This window comes from Dendropsophus ebraccatus, chromosome 10, assembly GCF_027789765.1.
Source record: "Dendropsophus ebraccatus isolate aDenEbr1 chromosome 10, aDenEbr1.pat, whole genome shotgun sequence".
Taxonomy (NCBI): domain Eukaryota; kingdom Metazoa; phylum Chordata; class Amphibia; order Anura; family Hylidae; genus Dendropsophus; species Dendropsophus ebraccatus.
Genome location: NC_091463.1, coordinates 43,665,910 through 43,688,477, shown reverse-complemented (window position 1 = coordinate 43,688,477; position 22,568 = coordinate 43,665,910). Strand labels below are relative to the sequence as shown.

The 22,568-nt window shown below is 44.5% G+C and overlaps 2 protein-coding genes across 4 annotated transcripts in view; one reads left to right on the top strand and one right to left on the bottom strand.

The window, feature by feature from the left end:
* Positions 1 to 6,559, bottom strand: part of MED12 (mediator complex subunit 12) — a 70,990-nt gene extending 64,431 nt beyond the window's left edge. For all 3 annotated transcript variants that reach the window (XM_069985669.1, XM_069985670.1, XM_069985671.1), the window contains exon 1: positions 6,445 to 6,559. In XM_069985669.1, coding sequence (XP_069841770.1) covers positions 6,445 to 6,543 — 99 coding nt within the window. In that variant the 5' untranslated portion in view covers positions 6,544 to 6,559. The remainder of the gene's footprint in view (positions 1 to 6,444) is intronic.
* A 488-nt stretch (positions 6,560 to 7,047) lies between these two features.
* The window catches only part of LOC138766400 (G-protein coupled receptor 143-like), a 69,188-nt gene continuing 53,667 nt past the window's right edge, over positions 7,048 to 22,568 (top strand). The window contains exons 1-3 of the mRNA XM_069943982.1: positions 7,048 to 7,108; positions 12,686 to 12,777; positions 19,254 to 19,348. Coding sequence (XP_069800083.1) covers positions 7,048 to 7,108; positions 12,686 to 12,777; positions 19,254 to 19,348 — 248 coding nt within the window. The remainder of the gene's footprint in view (positions 7,109 to 12,685; positions 12,778 to 19,253; positions 19,349 to 22,568) is intronic.

Sequence of the window (22,568 nt, the reverse complement as noted above, 5' to 3'; positions counted from 1 at the left end):
CCCTTTGAGGACCAGGCCCAAAATGACCCAGTGGACCGCGCAAATTTTGATCTTAGTGTTTCTGTTTTTCCCTCCTCCCCTTCTAAGAGCTCTAGCACTTTCAGTTTTTTATCTACAGGGCCATGTAAGGGCTTATTTGTTACAGGAATAGTTGTAGTTTGTAATGGCGTCATTCATTTTACCATAACATGTATGATGGAACCCCAGATATATTATTTATGAAGATATAAATTGGTGAAATCGCAAAAAAGAATGCAATATGGTAACGTTTGGGGGTTCCTGTGTCTACGTAATGCACTATATGGTAACAGCGACATGATACTATTATTCTATAGGTCAGTCCGAACACAACCATATGCAGGTTTACGCAGATTCTCTAATGTTATATATTTTTTTTAAATGAAATCCTTTTTTTTGGCAATTAATTATAAATAAAATGGGACTATTGTGACGCTTATAACGGTTTTATTTTTTCACCTACGGGGCTGTATGGGGTGTCATTTTTTCCGCCATGATCTCTAGTTTTTATTAATACCATATTTGTGAAGATTGGACGTTTTGATCACTTTTTATTATTTTTTTTTTTAGATATAATGTAACATAAAATCGGTAATCCGCGCACTTTTTTCCCTCTTTTCGTGTACGCCGTTTACCGTTCGCAATGACGCTTGTTATATTTTAATAGATCGGACAATTACGCACGCTACAGTATATTATATGTTTATTTGTTTATTTATTTTTATATGTTTTATTTATATAATGGGAAAGGGGGGTGATTTCAACTTTTATTGGGGGAGGGGTTTTGGGGTAGTGTAATAGTGTTTTTAACTTTTTTTTTTTTTTACACATTTGAAGTCCCTTTGGGGGGACTTTTACATAGATTAGTTTGACTTCTACACTGATGAATGCTATGCCATAGGCATAGCATTGATCAGTGTTATCGGCGATCTGCTCATTGAGCCTGCACTTAGTGTAGCAGATCGCCGATCGGACCGCACGGAGGCAGGCGAGAGACCTCCGGTGGCCCGTTTTACCGATCGGGACCCCCGCAGTCACACTGCGGGGGTCCCGATCAGTAAGTGACTGGGGACTCCCCTGTCACTTACACTTAAACGCCGCGGTCGCGCTGCGATCGTGGCGTTTAAGGAGTTGATGACACGCGGCAGCGCGATCGCTGCAGCGTGTCATTGCCGGTGAGGTCCCGGCTGCTGATTGCAGCCGGCCCCCACCTGCTGTGAAGCGCGCTCCGCTCCGGAGCACGCTTCATAGCGGGAGAAACACCCAGGGCGTACAGTTACGCCCTAGGTCGTCTGGGGACAGACTTCCATGGCGTAACTATACGCCCTGGGTCGTCTAGGGGTTAAAGGAGAAGTCTGGTGAAAATTTTTATCAAAGTATTGTATTGCCCCCGAAAAGTTACAAATAACAAATAACCAATATACACTTATTACGGGAAATGCTTATAAAGTGCTTTTTTCCCTGGACCTACTACTGCATCAAGGCTTCACTTCCTGGATAAAATGGTGATGTCATGACCCGACTCCCAGAGCTGTGTGGGCTGTGGCTGCTGAAGAGGATGATGGCATGGGGACACTGAGGGACACAGGGCACTGGAGGGATACTGAGCATCCCTCTGCCATCATCCCCTCCAGCAGCCACAGCCCGCACAGCTCTGGGAGTCAGGTCGTGACATCACCATTTTATCCAGGAGGTGAAGCCTTGATGCAGTAGTAAGTGCAAGGAAAAAAGCACTTTATAAGCATTTCCCGTAATAATGTATATTGGTAATTTGTATAACTTTTCGGAGGCAATACAATACTTTAATAAAAGTTTTCGCCAAACTTCTCCTTTAAAGGGGTTATCCAGGTAACAAAAACAATATTCTAAATGATCCCCCTTCCAAAAACCACTCTATGTATAATATACCTTATATTTTGCACCCTTTTCCCTGTTTTTTTCTCAGATTTATCTTCTCTGGATGTGTAAAATACTCTACTCTGGGTCCACTCTGAACACGCTCAGCTTCCTCTTCCCCCCTCCCTCTGTATTCACAGGACATGTGATCTCCTCTCTGGGGGCCAGGTTAGCTGTCTATTGACTTGGTAACCCAACCGCCAGGGAACGACATCTGCATCAGCTCCATGCACCTGTGCTGCTTTTAAAGACTTACATGTATCCCTGAGCAAACATTTTTTGTAATATGAAAAGTTATAGTTCTATCTCAGCCATAGGTGTGATGTGCAGTAGCTCCCTTCTCTCCATGTCGCATTTTATGTTTTTCTCCCTTTTCTGAGCGGCTGGCACTCCCCTTCATAAGACCCATGTGACGCAAATTAGGAGGATATACCTGTGCTCACATGTCAGTACCTCCATGTAGGGCTGGGCGATATTGGCCTAAATCAATATCGCGGTTTATCGCATATGTAGCTGCGGTAACGATAATTGGACGATAACTATGACACGCCCCCTTTGTAAGCCACACCCCCTTTTACAAGCCACACCCACTTGGCCATACCAATCTATCTATCTCCTATGTATCTATTATCTTTCTATCTCTCTATCTCCTTGATTGATCAATAGATAATAGATAGATAGGAAGGAGATAGACAGACGGATAGATAGGAGATGGATAGATAGGAGATGGATAGATAGAAGAGAGAGAGATAGATAGAAGAGAGAGAGAGATAGATAGAAGAGAGAGAGAGATAGATAGAAGAGAGAGAGAGATAGATAGAAGAGAGAGAGAGATAGATAGATAGATCTATCTCTCTATCTCTCTTCTATCTATCTATCTCTTCTATCCCTAGAAGAGATGCCAATTGCTTTGTAAATAAATCTACACCTTTTTACATTTATGTCGAAAACAGCGACGTTTCTGACCACAATCGTGGTCTTCTCTCAAGCCAAATGTTATTTGGCTTGAGAAAAGACCACGGTTGTGGTCAGAAACGTTGCTCTTTTTCTCATGGGTTGCTGAACAGGTTGGAGGAAGTCTTGTGTGCAGGGACGCACAGACAGCACATAGGGGACTGGCCGTGATGCTCTGAGAGGCCGGGCAGGTGACAGGGGCGCTGGGACGTGCAGATGGCGGCTCCGCTGTGCTGTGCCGGGCTGCTGAGAGAGGCATGTTCTGGCCGCGGGAACTGGCTGAGACGAGCAGGGGCGGTGTACAGTGCTGGACGGGTGACACGGGGCGCGCTGACACGCCAGGAGGTTGGGGGATGCGGGGACGGGCGGGTGGCGGCTCCGTTGTGCTGTGTCGGGCGGGTGATGCGGGGCGCGCTCTGACACACAGTGGCAGTCTCCTATGTGTTGTCTGTGCGTCCCTGCATACACAGCACACAGACATCCTCCAACCTGTGCAGGGATCAGGGCTCAGACAGGGAGATGAAAGTGAAAATACCGCAGATACCGTCCTGGCAAAGTTGAGGTCGGTTAACCGACGCCAGTGACGGTATCGGTATTTTCACGGTATACCGCCCAGCCCTACCTCCATGTTTTTCCCATTCTGTATGCAGCAGTGGTAGTGAGTGTAATACCATATTCATGCTTGTGTTGCTTGGGGGCAGCCCTTTCCGCCGGTGGTGCCGGCTGGGAATTGGTGGGGCATTTTGGGTTTGGTCTTTTGACATTGGGTTTGCAGTGCCATTCCATTGCCCTTCTTCCCTGCATGTGCACGCTTTGCAGGGTTGGCAGTCGCTGACTGACACAGTGTGGAGTTAGCGTAGGGACCCGTGTGAACCAGGAGACCTGCACGTGGTACACGGGGCAGTATGGTTTGATCAAATTATGTACCAACTTCCTGGCGTTAGTTTTTAAAATTAGCCGAGCAGCATTAGTATCAGCCATAGGTGTGATGTGCAGTAGCTGCCTTCTCTCCATGTCGCATAGTTCTATCTCTGCTTGCTGTCAGTGAATGCAGGCATATGTACCTGTCTTTGTGTCTCAGCTCTGCATATTGTAAGTGTTGTGGATGTTCTTAGAGTCTGGATGAAACTAGAGTGTTTTCATTTACAGTCAGCAAGCAGAGATCTAAACCTACACTACACTCCAGTAAACAGATACTCATTATCCAGCACATAGCTACACCATAAATTATAGAAAATCAATAAGACTGTGAGCCGAAGCCATAGTTCACTACTCCCGTAGGATCAACATTAACAGTAAGATTAATACACCAGTAGAAACAAGGCTCCACAACCAACTGCGAAAGAAACAACACATAAAATACAACAATCAACCAAAAGGAAAGACACAGACACAACAGATACAAAAGGACTAGAGATGAGCGAACCGTGTTCAGGTTTGAGTCCATCCGAACCTGATCGTTCGGCATTTCATTAGCAGTGGCTAATGAACTTGGATAAAGCTGTAAGGTTGTCTGGAAAACATGGATATAGCCAATGACTATATCCATGTTTTCCATATAGACTTAGGGCTTTATCCAATTTCAGCAGCCACCGCTAATCAAATGCCGAAAGTTCGGGTTCGGATGGACTCGAGCATGCTCGAGGTTCGCTCATCTCTAAAAAAGACATATGTAGTACAAAGCTTGCGGCGCTACTAGGTGGAGTGGGGCAGCTCAGCTCATAATAGGTATCCCAGGGTTCCCAAATCTTCAAAAACTTGTTGATCCTATTGTCATGACTCGCAGTGATATTCTCCAGCCTCCTAATATGCGGCCACGTCATCAGCTGCTCAGCCGCGATTGGCTGAGCACAGTTATGCTCAGCCAATCGCGGCTGAGCTTCGGATGACGCTGCAGAGGGCGGCCGGCACTCGGGAAGATCCGCCGGCCTCCCGAAGAAGACGTCACTGCTGAGGATCGGAGACCGTGGACGACACGAGATGCGGTGAGTATAATGCACCACACTTCCGGGTCTAGCGTGGGTGGGGGGAAACACGGGGAAGGGGGCCATTCACAGACATAACATACATTACAAAGTTGTATAACTTTGTAATGTGTGTTATTCTGTGAATAATTTTTTATCGCCGGACAACCCCTTTAATTATATAATATTACATTATACAATAGGTTAAATAATTTTTTACAAAATGTCACATACTAAGTCACAAGGAGACCATGTTTTCTGACACTTGGTCCTCATGGGAGGCAAATAAATGTTCCAATCTTCAGACCTCTAGTATTCAGTTGTTCAATTCAACCACTAGTAGACGTTGAAATATGGAGGAGCAGCCTGGTTGTATTTTTACATATATTTTTAGGGGGGACATTAAGACTATATATAGGTGGATCAAAGGCCAGTCACTGTAGGTGGATAACTTGGTCAGTAACTGGCACCAACAACCCTTGTATACCCAACCAGTAAGGTTTGACAGATGGCTCTCTCAGAAAACATGTGGAAGGCATCTTCCAGTTGAAAGACCCCTCCTGCACTCCTGAGGAGCGGTCAGGTATAGGCAGTGTAAAAGATCAGAAGTATGATACCGTAAAAACGGGATCTCATATTGATTTTCCCTATAGGATATACAGGAAGACTGGGCTGCCTGTACCAGATTATCTACCAGAGCCCCTTAGCTATAGTCTTATTTAGGTAAGTCTCCCACCCAGTCATATAGTCCTGTTTAAGTTGTTGGTCCTCAGTAGAGATGAGCGGATTTCCTGAAGTTCGGGTTCGTATCGGCATTTGACTCCCGCCGTCTGCCGGCTCCGTGCAGTGGGTGGATACAGCCTACGGAACGCCTAGAAAACTGGGATGCAGCCATTAGCATAGGCTGTATCCACCTGCTGCACGGAGCCGGCAGACAGCGGGAGTCAGATGCCGATAGTTCAGGTTCGTATGAACCTGAACTTCGGGAAATCCGCTCATCTCTAGTCCTCAGTAGGAAAGTTGCTGAATAGATGGATGTTAGCTTTCATTTCTTAAAGGGGTTATCCAGCGCTACAAAAGCATGGCCACTTTTCCCCCTAAGCTCCATTTACTTCAATGGAACTGAGTTTTAAAACCCCACCCAAACTGGAAACAACAGTAGGGGAAAAGTGGCCATGTTTTTGTAGTGCTGGATAACCCCTTTAAAATGCTCTGGGAACAGTGTTGGTTGCTATGAACAACAAGGAGAGTTTTGATGTCTGCCGGAGATGCTACTACTGTGAATGCTTAGCTCACACTGGGATCAAAGTGACCCACAAAGATAAACAGTATCAGTGTAAGCCCCGCCCTGTCTGCTTCCACCAATGGCTGAGAAGGCAGAAGCTCGACAGCGCGCCCCCTATCGGCAGCTGCCTCTTCCCATTGTCCTGCGGTGCCCTTGGTCCGGCTGCAGCCCTCCTCCTGCTCTCTATGCCCCCTCTCTCCTCACAGCCCCCCCGTACAGTAGCTGAGCTCTCCTGGCATTCCTCCTTTATTCCCCACAATTCCTTACAGAGCAGCTCCCCCCTCCTCAGTGGAGCTCCTCAGCGCTGCCTCCTCTTGCCGTACTTACCTCCTTCTGCTTGGCGTCCTGGGGGTACACGTCCGGCGGTCCCAACCGGGGTCTCTTCAGTGGCCGGTGTTCGTAGCTTAGTATACCGAAGGCCGCCATCTTCCTTCCCTTCTAGGGGGCGCGCATGAGATGACGTATGACGGGAAACAACTAGTCGTGACCAAAATCCGTCTAGGGAGCGCGCTGATTACGTCACTAGTAGTGAGGGCAGTGACGCCGCGGCCGCCATGTTTACACTTGGCAGACTTCTTGTGGGAAGGGACGATGTCTCGGCTGAAGTTCGTGATGCTGGGATGGTCTCCCCTTTCAGTCATGTAGACCTGGTTCATACCCATTGGTCCTATATCGCTGACTGTATAGCTGCAGACTAGGTGAAGGGTCACAGCAAATCATGGCACGATGGCCACACCCTTAATAATTAGGCCACACCTCCATAACATTCATACCTAGAATACAAAAGACATGCTTCTACAATCGTGTGTCCGAGCTGTCGTCATATAGTGTGCGCCTATACAGCACCTATAGTGGCCTCACTGCAGCCTGCTATTAGAGCTTGCCTCTTAGATACAGGCACCAAGACCAGAGACCATCTAAATATATGTGATGCCCACAGCACGGCCATATAGTGGTTCCCTGATTGAGTGTGTGAGGCCCCCTTCCTCCGGTAGGATTTCCTGACCCATAGGGTTCTATTGGGCATGGGATTTTACCCTGAAGGGTGCCCTTCTGGAAAATAGGTCAAGAATAGAGATGAGCGAACCGGGTTCGGGTAACAGTCGATCCGAACCCGAACTTTCGGCATTTGACTAGCGGTGGCTGCTGAACTTGAATAAAGCCCTAAGGCTATGTGGAAAACATGGATATAGTCATTGGCTGTATCCATGTTTTCCAGACAACCTTAGAGCTTTATCCAAGTTCAGCAGCCACCGCTAATCAAGTGCCGATCGTTTCGGTTCGGATGGACTCCAACCCGAACCCAGTTCGCTCATCTCAAGTCAGGAAATTATAGAATCTATTTTATTTTGTCCGTAATTCCGCCACGGATGCCCCCATATGTCTATGGGAGCGTCCAAAATTATGGATGCTTACGTGATCCAAAAATCCAAATGCTATCTATAATACATTTTTTCTCTACACTATTGCATAGAGCAAATTCCAGTTGAAAAAGTATTCCAAATATGTATTTCAGTATGTATTTTTTAACACAAGACTCTATGTATGATACATGGTAGAAGCATGGGCGTAGCTACCATAGAGGCAGGGTAGGCAGTTGCTATGGGGCCCTTGCAGGAGGGGGGCCTGGGGGAGAAGGTAAGAGCGTGTGTCCTTCTGCTATGTACTGCAATGTGTAAATGATCCAATGTTTACTTACATGCTGCAACACAAAAAAAGGGTTAACAAGCAGAAGACAGAGATCTCTGCTTCACTGCACTGATAACCCCTGACCTCTGTTCTCCAGCTGGCAATCAAGTAGGAAAGGAAAATGTGCAGATCTCCTTGCAGAAGTCAGGGGTTATCAGTGCGTACGCAATGCTTTGTGTTGTGCTTAGGGTAGGGGGCCCTAAAATGTTTTGCTGTGGGGCCCATTGAATCGTAGCTACGCCCCTGGGTACAAGTATTTGTCAGGGAATCCACAGATGTATGCTACTGCCAGACAAAACAGAAATGTGTGAAAAGAACCTAAATTATTAGCAGAAAACTGACTGATTTTACACTAGTATGAGCCAAAATGCACCTCTGTGCAAACACAAAAATCTGCATCCTCATCATGTAGTTTTAAAGGGGTACTCCAGCAAAAATCTTTTTCTTTCAAATCAACTGGTTTGAGAAACTTATATAGATTTGTAATTTACTTCTATTTACAAATCTCAAGTCTTCCCATACTTATCAGCTGCTGTATGTCTTGCAGGCAGTGGTGTATTCTTTCTGACCCAGTGCTTTCTGCTGCCACCTCTGTCTGAGACAGGAACTGTCCAGAGCAGGAAAGGTTTTCTATGGGGATTTGCTGCTGCTCTGGACAGTTCCTGCCTCTGACAGAGGTGGCAGCAGAGAGTACTGTGTCAGACTGAAAAGAAAACAACATTTCCTGCAGGACATACAGCAGCTGACAAGTATGGGAAGACTTGAGATTTTTAAATAGAAGTAAATTACAAATCTATATAACTTTCCGAAACCAGTTGATTTGAAAGAAAAAGATTTATGATGAATAACCCCTTTAATGACCCGACAACCCCACCCCAGAATAACCCCACCAGCCTTGATGGAACAATTTATCCTGACAGAAGCAACTGAGGATCACCCCAATGACTCAAAAGTCACCTCAATTTTTTTTAAGTGGAATGTGGAGGAAAACAACAGAAATGAAAAAGGGTTAAATGTATATGTCAAAAAGGGCAGACATGTTGTAAACCTAGTCTTAGGCTTCATTCACACAAAATGCAAACCTAGAGAGAAAGAGAAGTGGCTGCACCTCACACCCATGGCTGATACTAATGCCTCTCGGCTACATTTAAAGTGACTGTACCACCAAGCCCAGGCTGAAGCAATGGAGGCGGGCCGACCCACCCTTAGTTGAGAGGAAACCCTAGCCCCTCTGATAGGGTTCCATTGATTCTAATGGAGTCACGTCATGGAGGGGCTGGGGTTTCTTCCCACTAAGGGTGGGTCGGCCCGCCTCCAGTGCTTTTGCCTGGGCCTGATGTACAGTCACTTTAAAAACCAACGCCAGAATGTTGATATATAATTTGATCAAACCATATTGCCTCATGTACCACGTGCAGGTCTTCTGGCCCACACTAAAACAGTCCCTACGTTAAAATAACACTTTGCTGGTCAGCGACTGCCAACCCCACAAAGCAGGCGACAAAAGGGGAGGGGGGGCCACAGAATGGCCCTGCAACCCCTCTGTCAAAGGACCAAACCCACTGGCCCCCCCCCACACCCCTCTTTCTCTAGGTCTGCATCTCTGATATGATGCTGGAACTGTATGGATATGCGCCATGCTGTAATGACAGAGCTGTGTGCCTGCTTCATTACAGCGCAGCGCATATCTATACAGTTCCCCTGCTCCCAGCATCATATCAGAGATGCTGCTGTGCGGGGAGGACTCCGTTACAGGCATGCCACGTCCGTGTTCCGTATGAAACACGGAATGTGTGAATGCAGCCTTAGTTCTCATGTTTATGCAGTGTGTCACAGCTGTCTGTTAGCATTCCACAAAAATATTAACATACACTTTGGCATACTGCAGCAGGCCCCAGCCATTTCAATATCCTAAAGGTAGTCAGTTTGGGTATGTGCACACTACAGAATCCGTGCAGATGACTTTCCGTGGATTGTGCCACTTGCTCTCACTTGAATCTCAGCCCGTCTGATAGACTCCATTCTACGCTCAGACGGACATGTCAATTCTTTGGGCCAATGGTGATATCCGCCTGAACATAGAATGGAGCCAATGGGACGGGCAGAGATTCAAGAAGGCCGAGCGGCAGAATCCACGGGAAGTTATCCGCACGGATTCCATAGTGTGCACATACCCTAAGTCCTTATGATTTGACTAATCCCTGTTAACATACACTAATTTAAAGGGGTTGTTAGAAAAACATGGCTGTTTTCTTCCAGAAACAGCACCTAACTTGTCCTCAGTTTGGGTGTGGGTTTTGCTGCTTAGTTCCATTATAGTGAATGGAGCTGTAATACCATAAATAACCTGGGGACAGGGGTGGTGCTTTTTCTGATCCTGAATAATTCCTTTAACTGGACTCAAGTACAGCAGACCACATTACTAAGTCCTAGTTAAAAGGGTTATTGTTCATTCTAAAGAAACACAACTTTTTTCCAAAACAACACCACATCTGTCCCAAGGTTGTATGTGTTATTGCAATTCAGCTCTATTCACTTCAGTGGAATTGAGCTAGAACACCACACCCTGACCAACGGCAAGAGAGGGGCTGTTCCTGGGATAAAACAGTCATTGTTTATGAAAGCCTGGACAACCCCTTTAAGTTGCTGTTGTTCAGCACCTGTTGTCATTAATCTACATAAAAAATACCTCCACCCACTTTCATGTGTTGTTCTGGTCAATGGCCTCCTTGCGTCTGCCACGGTTTTGCTGCCCAGAGAGGGATGCTGGTACTGACCTGCTGCTTGGTTCTGAGCTCTATCATGCAGTATGTGGAGGCAGTGCTCTCTTGGGACTCATAGGTTTGGCTATTTGTTATAGCTGCAGTAAGCGAAGAAAGAGCCAAGCAATAAGGATGGGTTGGAGAGTTCTTTTGGCCAGTACCTTGGTCACTACAGGTGTGACTAGAAGGAAACCATTAATAAATGTCATTAATTCTTGAGGTTTTATGTGATAGCTGTATAAAAGCTCAGTTTTGTATGTAATAATGATCCCATTGAGGTGCATGTTGCCTCTAACATACCTTTTATGTGCCTCCAATTTCAGATCTATATTAATTTTACAGAACAAATAAGAGGAGAAGTGCTTTGTACATGCTTAGGGAGCTGTGGCTGTGGCTTACATTGTGTATGGAGCCCATGGCTCAGGCTCTAAAATAGTATATTGCAATTCCACATGCAATAAGTAGATTGAGATTTTATGCAATTTTGTTATGCATGAGGGGCCTTCATAATATAAAAAACCCTAATTGTGTGCAATTTCAATTCAGCCTTATATGTGACGAAATTATGAAATAGTTCAAAACAGTTGAATACTTAGATTTTGTATTTGCACACATACATATACATCAGGCAGCCTTATAGAAAGACATGGCTCTGCATTCTGTGGCTAAAATATCTGCCATTATTACCTGGGATAAACTGTGGAGCTCTGGCCTATGACACTCTAGTATTAGGGAGTGTTCACACACAGCATAGAGAGAAGCCACATGTAGACACGCATGGTTTTCTGTGTTTAAAGTGTGGCAGCAGTTTTCATAGACAATTACTGCCAATACTATGTCTGTGCCCCATCACCACCCCAGCTGATGTACCTCTAGGTTAACATTTTGAAACCATTTTAAATGGCAGTAAAAATAAGTTTTACACACACACACACACACTCTGAGACAGTAGCCGCTTATGGACTGGGGCAGTGCACAAATGCAGATTTGAAAGCTATAAGGTGTCTTCTCATTTTGTTATCTAAATAATTTTAAGCATCTATCTAATTGTGTCCCTTTTCCTGTTTGAAATGTTTTTTTTTTTTTTTACAGTATATTGTTTGACATTTCCCTTTTGTGCGTACACACGCACACATATAGAGGTAATCGTTGGCAAATGCCTAGATGATCTGCTAGACAGCACTGACAAGAAGTTTAGTTATTCAGTTGCCCTGTGAGCAGCCAATTTACAGGTTTTTCACCTTTTTTCATGTGTTGGTCGCCAAAAATACAGTGCAGCCATTGTATTATCTTGTATTTATATATTATATTGGTTTTACACAAAGCAAAGCATTTTCTGTTAAAGTCATTGCAGTTTTGATAAAGTTCTTGGGATTGCCTTTGTGTTTGAGCCTCGGCTGTTTTGTATACACTCATGTCTTATCCAGCGCTACAAAAACATGGCCACTTTTCCCCCTACTGTTGTCTCCTGTTTAGGTGTGGTTTGCAATTAAGCTCCATTTACTTCAATGGAATCCCACCCAAACTGGAGACAACAGTAGGGGGGAAAGTGGCCATGTTTTTGTAGCGCTGGATAACCCCTTTCATGATTGTGGATGTGCCTTTTTATGGCGGTTCTACAGTGGTAGTTCATACTTGATCCACATCTATATTGTTTTGTGCACAAATACACATTTTTTTTTTTGTAATATTTTGACTTTATTGATAAATGAATTGCTCATTAATTGCACACTTGTTTGACCACATATATACCCAGCTTGTACACTGTGCTGTAAATCCGCTTAAACGTTACATTGGAGTGATTAAACTCTACAAATTTTCGGGATGTGCTGTCTCCAGATGCCTTTTTTTTTTTTTTTTTTTTTCCATTCCTACCTGGGTCTGGTAAGGTGAGGCGTGCACCACCTGCATTTAATGCATATGCTCAGCCATTGACTATATCTGTGCTACAGATTCTACAGTGGTCACTTATACTGTAGAGTGGGTTCAGGAGCTGAACCTGTTCTCTATGCAGTTAAAGTATTGTATAAGGTTTTTTTTTTAATACAAGACTTGAATGATGCATAGAAATCTGAATATATAGTTTTAATATTAATTTATCTAATTTTTTTTTTTAGGTTTACTCCTGCACTCAGTACTGTGGCTCAGTGCTCCTGAGTTCTTGTCCAGTCCGTCCTGGCTCTCCCAAATTACCTGTGTTTTCCTCTCAGTAAGCCATATTTAGTCTAGTGTTGGCTACAAACTGTTTGTGTTAATTTTATTTATATGTACTTTTTTAACAACCCATTTAAATTTAAGACCAGAACCGAGAATGTTTGTTTGTTTTTAGAAGTAAGCTACTGAAGGCTTTCTAAAGGTATGATCACACAGTGTTATATAAAAGTTGCATAAAAGTAACGTGTATTTTAAAGGAAATATGTCACAAATTTTAATTATTACTTTTGTTTTATTAAATTAATATTTTTAAAAATAGTCTTTAAAGGGTCACTGTCGTTTAGGAAGACTTTTGATATGTCATAGAGACATGTCAAAAGTTTTGATCTGTCTGGGTCTGTACCAATCATAGAGCAGGGAGAGAAACGTGCTGCAGTATGGTATGCTCGCCGCTCTGTATCAGTGATAGTCAGGTTTTATAGACTTACATTAGCCTGACTCATCGCATCACAGCCAGGAGAGGATCATGCTTGGCATGGTTTTCTCCCATCTTGTTCTCTCGATCGGTACAGGTCTGAACACTCAGACCTGCACCGATCAAAACTTTTGACATGTCTCCATGACATGTCAAAAGTTTTTCCTAACAGTGACACTTTAATTGCTATTTTGTTAATTATTATTATTATTATTATTATTATTATTATTATTCTGCACTGGAGGCTGCCATTTGCAATAACATCTGTGTAATGTGTCACTGAACAACAGATACAATGATGCTTTATCCAGGGACACAATCAGTGTAGTCCAGCTATCAGGGGCCTGGGCCCAAACTAGAATGAGGTTGGCCCGCCCAACTTGGCCCTCCTGCATAGGACTCCTGACAGCAGGGCCGGCGTCAGCACACGGCTTACTCGGGCAAGTGCCGGGGCCCACAGCCGCTCAAGGGGCCCCCCGGCACTTGCCCGAGCAATGAGCACTGGGCGGATGCGACGGGACGCGATCTCCTCAGCATGCACAGAGCAATGACATAATTGCGCCTGCTAGAGGATCCGTCCCCGCGGCGTACAGAAGGGAGAAGCCAGGGAGAAGAGGACCCGTCCCCTTTATTAGATGAGTATGATTTCTTTGTTTTGTTTTGTGTTGAGGCAGAGGAGGGGGCATCTACTATGGGGCCAGAGGAGGGGGCATCTACTATGGGGCCAGAGGAGGGGGCATCTACTATGGGGCCAGAGGAGGGGGCATCTACTATGGGGCCAGAGGAGGGGGCATCTACTATGGGGCCAGAGGAGGGGGCATCTACTATGGGGCCAGAGGAGGGGGCATCTACTATGGGGCCAGAGGAGGGGGCATCTACTATGGGGCCAGAGGAGGGGGCATCTACTATGGGGCCAGAGGGCATTTTTACTATATGGGGGCACAGCACAGGATCCTACATACGGGACCCACAAACCTCCTTACTTTACTGCACATGACACCAAGCAGAATGACTACTGTATGGGAGCCTATGGGTGGGAAAAGGGAAGGAAGTTGCTGGAAATGTGCGGAGTCTAAGATGTTTGTCTGGCAGGTTCTGAAGAGATGAATTGTAACTTGAAGAAATCATCATGGAGGTCTGGGCAAGATGGAGAGGAAACAGGAGCGATCGCCTCAGATCAAAGAAGACGTCACCTGTGAGTTACCGAATTATGTTTTTTTTATGTTATTTTGTCAAACTTTATTTGGTAGGTGTGCCCCGAGGTGAAAAAGGTGATCAGCAGTGTATTATATACTTATTATCCTCCTGTATGAGTGTGTGTATATATGTGCCCGAGAGATGGATATATACACACTCATACAGGAGGGGGGATAATACGTATATAACACAGCTGATCCACTACGCAGAATCGAGAGCTAGAGACCCTCTAACAAGGATGCCATATAATTTGCTATTTAAAGGGGCCCGTTGAGGCTCTCTTGACCAAGGGCCCACAAAAACTTGGAGCAGGCCCTGCCTGACAGCTATACCAAGCGCGCACACACACACACACACACACACACACACTGCTCTTCTGATTGTCATCCTGCTCACTGGGACAGGCAAGGAGGTGTAGACAAAAGCAGGGCCCCCTTTTCACTCCTCCCAAGCCCTTCACCTGCCCCCTCACTACCATCTCTGGCTCCATTTTCCTTTGCTTTGATGTGGGACAGAGGAGGAGGAGCTGTGTGCAGAAGACCAGAAGATAAGAATTGCACCACATGGACCCCCAGGAGCTTTCCTGCAAAGAGAATAGGTTTGCTGATTTGTGTCTGTGCAAATGTAATGTGCATATTTGTGTGTTAGTAGTATGGTTGTAAATATGTAATGTGCATAAATGTACAGTATATTGAGCAAGCTCTACCAGAAAATCACCAATTTAGGGTGCATACACACTAAGGGCCCTATTCCACCAGGCGATTATCGTCAAATCGTTCGAATCTAAACGATAATTGTTGATCACATTATAAGACCTGGACCTATTTTTATCGTTGCTCGTTCGCAAAACGTTCGCATTGAATAAGACATCCGGTTGTTCGCAGTAGATACGAACGCAATAGCGAAGAAAAAACGATCGCAAATATGATCATAAGCAATTATTGTCATTCCATAGAAATTAGTGAATGTTTTCAGGTCTTTCGCAATAGCGGTCGTTTGAGATCGTTAATAGTTAGCGATTATGCGAACGGTAATCGTCCGGTGGAATAGAGCCCTAAAGGATCTAAGTATTGTCTGGACAGCCCCTACTGCTGCTCCCTGCTTCTCTTCCCCATTCGCTGTGCGTGTAATAGCACAAGCAGCGAGAGGGGAAGAGAAGGAAGTGCCGCAGGGAGCAGTAGTAGGGGCTGTCCAGACAATCCTTAGATCATCTAGGTGGCCCATTGAAATCAACGGCGGTCTTCTGCTGCCGCCCCTATTGCACGGGGCGACAGGCAGCAGACTCTGCCTGCACTGATCATTGCGTTTCAACATGTTAAAAGATGATGTCTGCTGATCATGGTCCTTTAACATGACCTATGACGCCAAACAATTATTGTCCAGAATGGAAAGTAATGGGCCAGGTATAGCCGGGGGAAATATAATAAAGAAAGGATACTTACCGTCCCCGTGCCCTCGCAGTGCAGCATCACCGCTACCGGATCCGCCACTAGAACTAATCCCCCGGCACATCTCGGCTAAAAGTACCTGAGCTGGCTGATAGAATGCCTGCTCTGCCAGTCAGTGACTGCAGTGGTGTTCCGCCCCAGTCAATCTGTCAGCCGAGTTGTAACATTGCAGGAGGATTCCGGAGGGGGCACGGGAGCTCTAATACAGTGCTGCGGGGGGGGAACAGGGATGGCTAAGTGTACTTTCTTTACTATGTTCCTCCCCCCCCCCCCCCCCCCTGCAAGTAACAGGGTATTCCGGTGAATTGTTTTATATTTTACTGTGTTCAGAGCACAGTCAGGCTTCCCTCAGGGTGCATTCACAACGGATTTCACGCTGCGAGTTTTGCTGTGAAATCTGCTGCGATACTCTGTACACTTAGTCTATAGCCCTGCAATCTCGCAGCAGATTTTCATCCTGCTGTGAGAATGTAGTGAAGGCCATATTTAGCTAATGAGCTGCCAGGCTGGTAAAAAATAATAAACAAGAAATGTTTACCTGCTTGTGCCTTCTTAGCGTAGGACAGTGACCTGATTGGCTGAGGGGGCCGTTAGTGAGCCAGGACTAGGACACTGAAGCAGACGCACAGACAGGTAAGCATTTGCAATTTATTTTTTATTTATTGCTTTCCCTACATTTTCGCAGTGGAATTAAAATCTGCAGTGAGAATGCATGGCCATAGACTAAAAATGTACTTAAATTCGCTACGGATTTCATGCTGCGAGTTTCATCACTCGGTACAACTACTGTCTATGACATTGGCTGCCCAGGCATGATGGGAGTTGTAGTTTTGCAACAGCTGGAGTGTCATGGTTAGCTATCACTGGTCTATGAGTACGTGTGAACACACTCTCAGACACAACTTTTACACAGCTTTTTTTTGTGCTGGAAGAAATGCAAGCAGCTTTACCTGCTTTTAAGCAGTTTTTCTGGCATTTTCTAATTTTTGTGTAAATTAGTATAGGCGTTTTTTTTTTCTTACATTTTATTCTTACACTTTTTTATTCTGTACAAGTCATGTTATTCCAGGGCTTCTATTGAAGAATTAGGGAAATGCCAATATAGGCAAGACATATTTTGTTGCATTTTTATCACCCTATATAAGTCTAATGTCCCTATTCCACCAACAGATCTGATGACAGATTATCTGCCAAAGATTTGAAGCCAAACCCAGGAACAGACTATAATCAGAGAACAGGTCATAAAGGACACACTGGATTTCTCCTCTTTTCAAATCCACTCCTGGGTGTGGCTTCAAATTTTTGGCAGATAATCTGTCGTCAGATCTGTTGGTGGAATAGGACCTTAAGAGGGGAAACTCCAATGTTTCTGTAGAAAAATGTCAAAGGCTGGCTGCAAAAAAAAAAAAAAAAACTGATAGAAAAATACCAGATTTCCCTGAAAAAAACACCATAGCATAAAGCATCCTGGGTATTGCACCTCATTTCCCCCCATTGACTCTCTAACATCTAGTAACAGCATTATCAGCCTAGGGCTATGTTTACACTACGTAAAAAAACACGGCCGTATTGCATAACAACGGCCGTAATTGCATAATTATGGGCGATCTTATGCAATACGGCCGTATTTTTAATGTAGTGTGAACCTGGCTTAAATCTGGATTTTTCTGAAAAATACTTAAAAGTGTACCTGTCAAAAATAAGACTTTTGACATGTCACAGGGATATTAGAAGTAATTTGATAAAAGTATGACTTATTTATGTACAATTGCTTCAGGAAGATGCTGTTGGTTATGTATTTGGACATCATGTATTGCTAGTATTTTGCATGTCCTTAAACTTCTATTTATTGCAATACTGACATGCGCATTAGTGCTATGTGGAGGCCACAAAAAAACACTTAACCTTGCGTCCTCTTACTGTTTTTTGTAAAAGATATTCAAGATATATTTGACATGTTAGTTGACTTTTATTCCATGTGTAAATGAGGTGTTTTGGTACACATGATGGGGCTACTGATCAGTGCACTGCTCCACCCTGCTCACCCCTCTTAATAAATATTCATCCGACACACTCACTGCAGAGCGTGGATCGGTTTACTGAGGACAACATTCCCACCCCAGTGCACCAAACCACCTCGTTGCATTTGTTTGTACAGAAGGAAGGTGGGATCTTAGAAAGTCTATAAGCGGTTTTAGACAGGAGTATACAGGGCCCACCAAAGGAATTACTTCAATCTGCCTTTGTACCCATGCACTCCCCCCTCCCATCTTCCTTCTCCCCTTCCATAGTGTTACATTGCTTGTAACTAGGTTCCTTAGATCAATGATTTTTCAGAGTGAATGACAATTTAGCAGAGAGTACAGTTAATGGAAGATGCTTGATAATAGGAAAAAGAAGCATTTTTGTCTGAAAAGATATATTACAAAGTTTCTTAAAGGGAACCTATCGCCCCCCGTGCCAGGGTGACAGGCTCCCGACCCCCCGCTACAGCCCCCTATACTCACCTGATCCCGCCGGGTCCCGCTTCTGGATCTGGTCGGGTCACGGAGATCTCAGCCGCTGCAGCCCGGCATGCACGCTGAGAGAGGAGTCCAACGCTCATAGAGAATGACAGAGAGTCCAGCGCTCCGTCATTCTCTATGAGCGTTGGACTCCTCTCTCAGCGTGCATGCCGGGCTGCAGCGGCTGAGATCTCCGTGACCCGACCGGATCCAGAAGTGGGACCCCGCGGGATCAGGTTAGTATAGGGGGCTGTAGCAGGGGTCGGCAGCCTGTCACTCTGGCACAGGGGGTGACAGGTTCCCTTTAAATTTGCTTGTACTGTTTCAGATAATAGATTAGATTTCTATTTTCAGATAACCCATTCCCTTCAGTAATATCAGGTAATCAGCCTTGACTTATGGAGTGTCTACACATAGAGATTTATCTGACAGGAATGGATTTGGGAAGAGGGGAAACCTTAGCCTTTCCTTTATGACCTTTTTCCTGTTTATAGTCTGTTACTGACTTTGGCTTCAAAAATCTGTCAGATAAATCTGTCTAAACACACCATTACTAATCCCTTCACTGTAGCAGACATTGGCACCAGAGAATACAAGAAAGCCAGAAGAGTGACAACTGACTATGATTTGTTGCTTTCCATGCAGGATCCATAGGTAACAGGAAATGATAACAGAAACAGAATATAAAAATATTTGAGACAGGAGGGCACCTGGAGCACTACATTCTAGGCTAATAGTATTTTGCATTTACAGATCAAGAACTGCAATATACAATGATGAATAGCTGATTTTTTTTTTTTCTGTCAGGCAGAAATGTTGTCTATAGTCTTAAAACCACCAATTACTTCTGTCTGTAGTTGTAACTTTTTTATAACAATTTATTTTTTTATTACCCTTGAACCCACAGACATGGATTCATTATTTCTGTTCGGTGTTATTCTGGGCTTTTCTCTGTTATTCCTTGGAGGTTCATCAATTCTTCAGGCCAAACCTTTCTGAAAGGTAAGGTAGATAACCGCTAAATCTAATGTGTGTGCATGGGTTTTCTTTTTTTTTTTTCCACTTTAATGTAACCTTGGGTATGTTCCCACAATGCAGAGAATTTGCAGTGTTTCTACACCAAAGCAAATCAATATATATATATATATATATATATATATATATATATATATATATATATATATATATATACAGTTGCAGAAAATTAGCAGTGTGTGAACATACCCAATTAAATCAAACACATATTGTCCTGCGTAATAGGGCCACATGTTGGCTGGTTCTTTATTTATGACACGTCAAAAAGTAATTACACAAATATTCCTCTGTAATTGGCGATGAACAGCTGATGGCTTATTAAAACAAAGGGACACTAGAACAATCTAGCAATTGTTTGTGTGGCCAGTTCTGCGTTCTCCTAGACTGCAGTTTAAAGTGCAGCTCTGGCCTTATAGTACGTCCTTAAAGGCCCTATTACATGGGGCGATTATTGAACAGAACAGGCTGATATCGCCTTGTGGAATTTTGTAACCAATCAGTTAATGAACTAACAAACTCTTGTTTGTCATCTAATCATTCAATTCTGAGAAAGAAAGCTCCACACATTTAAAATAAGATAATACATTTTATTAAAGCAACTAAACTAAAACAAAAGAGACTGTATACAGCATTAAAGTATGTATTTTAATGCAGTTTACAGTCTTTTTTTTTCTTTTGAAAAATCATTCCATTCTGACATGTGTGGATGATGGCTGATCAATTTTAACCCCTTAAGGACAGAGCCAATTTCGATTTTTGCGTTTTCGTTTTTTCCTTCTTGTGTTTAAAAGGCCATAGCACTTGCATTTTTCCACCTAGAAACCCGCATGAGCCCTTATTTTTTGCGTCAATAATTGTACTTTGCAATGACAGGCTGAATTTTTGCATAAAGTACACTGCGAAACCAGAAAAAAATTCAAAGTGTGGTGAAATTGAAAAAAAAAAACGCATTTTGTTTATTTGGGGGAAATGTGTTTTTACGCCATTTGCCCTGGGGTAAAACTGACTTGTTATGCATGTTCCTCAAGTTGTTACGATTACAACGATATGTAACATGTATAACTTATATTGTATCTGGTGGCCTGTAAAAAATTCAAACCATTGTCAACAAATATACTTCACTTAAAATTGCTCCATTCCCAGTCTTATAGCGCTTTTATCCTTTGGTCTATGGGGCTGTGTGAGGTGTCATTTTTTGCGCCATGATGTGTTCTTTCTATCGGTACCTTGATTGCGCATATACGACTTTTTGATCACTTTTTATTACAATTTTTCTGGATTTGATGCGACCAAAAATGCGCAATTTTGCACTTTGGGATTTTTTTGCGCTGACGCTGTTTACCGTGCGAGATCAGGAATGTGATTAATTAATAGTTCAGGCGATTACGCATGCGCCGATAGCAAACATTATTTATTTATTTACTTTTATTAATAACCTGGGAAAAGGGGGGTGATTCAGACTTTTATTAGGGGAGGGGGCTTTTTACTATTAACAACACTTTTTTTTTTTTTACTTATACTAGAAGCCCCCCTAGGGGACTTCTAGTATAAGTGCTCTGATCTCTCATGCTGCAGAGATCCATGAAATAGGCACTTGTTTACTTCCAGCTGCTGCAGTCGGAAGTAAACGAGTGCCGAGCCGGGGACGGCGCCATCTTGGAGCGGTCCCCGGCCGGCTTCAGTTACGGAGATCGCTCCTCCGGGATAACCTTTCCGGAGGAGCGATCTCCCCACTAGACATCAGGGATGACGCTGCGTCCGGTAACCTGATGCAGCTGTCAACTTTGACAGCTGCATCTGATTACTGTATTAGTGGGCATGGCGATCGGACCGTGCCCGCTAATACCTGCGGTCCCGGGCTACAAGCGGCACCCGGGACTGCCGCGGTTCAGAGCGGGGTCGCCGCGCGGCCCCGCTCTGAACGTCCCTAACGGCATCAGGGCGTATCAGGGCGTAAATATACGCCCTATGTCGTCAAGGGGTTAAACATTTGTCTAAAGCTAATGACTACACAAACAATCTTGTGATCGTTCATAAAACCCTGTCTGCACATTTAACGAGCCATGTAATAGGCTCAGTAAACAAGCACCGATCAAGTATATTCCTTCATAAACATTTATGCCTCTGGACTTCAAGCAAGTTTTCATAATTTCTAAAAATAGACTTAACTTGAGTCCAGGAGGTACACTTGGTAAATCAACAGCAGGTGAATGTGCAAGTGCATGAGGCCGCTTAGCCACGTCATCAGCTGCAGTGTCCTGTGCTCAGTTTGTCAGGAATATAATTGCGGTATTAACATTGGAGAATGCAGAGTGGTGGGAGCACTGGGAGGTCAAGAGTGTGTATATAATTGTAGAGCTCCTCTTTTAGTGGAATTCTTCAGCAAATAAACAGTTAAAGGGGTAGTGCGGCGGTAAAGAATTATTCACAGACTAACACACATTACATAGTTAAATAACTTTGTAATGTATGTTATGTCTGTGAATGGCCCCCTTCCCCGTGTCCCACAACCCCCACCCGTGTACTCTGAAGTGTGGTGCGCTATACTCACCTGTCACGTGCCGACACCAGTCTCCGATCTTCAGCGAGTGACATCTTCGGCTGCCCTCTGCAGCGTCATCCGATGCTCAGCCGCGATTGGCTGAGCATAACTGTGCTCAGCCAATCGCGGCTGAGCACAGTTGTGATGCGGCGGAGGGGGGACGGGCGGCAGCGACTCGGCTGTCCGTCCGAAGATGACGTTTGGCACAAGATGGTGGACTGCCCTCGACACGGATCAGGTAATGTATAATGCACCAACACTTCCGGGTACACGGGTGGGGGTGTTGGGACACGGGGAACGGGGCGATTCACAGACATAACATACATTACAAAGTTGTATAACTTTGTAATGTGTGTTATTCTGCGAATAATTTCTGAGCGCCGCACTACCCCTTTAATGTTGCTCAGACTGTGCGCTGGGGTGGGATTACACTCGGAGCTTTCCAGTGCAGAGACTAATACTTAAACTACAAGACCCATGATACCCCAGGGTCAGTGGGGGAGGAGAGGAGGATGCTGGGGGTTCAAGGACAGGTTTTGGGATAGTTGTCTAAATCCCATACCGTAAAGGAACCTCTCCAGGCAAGCCCCGGGCGGATTGTATTGGCTCCTCCCCTCCGGGCTTCCTAGCAGAAAAACTCAGACC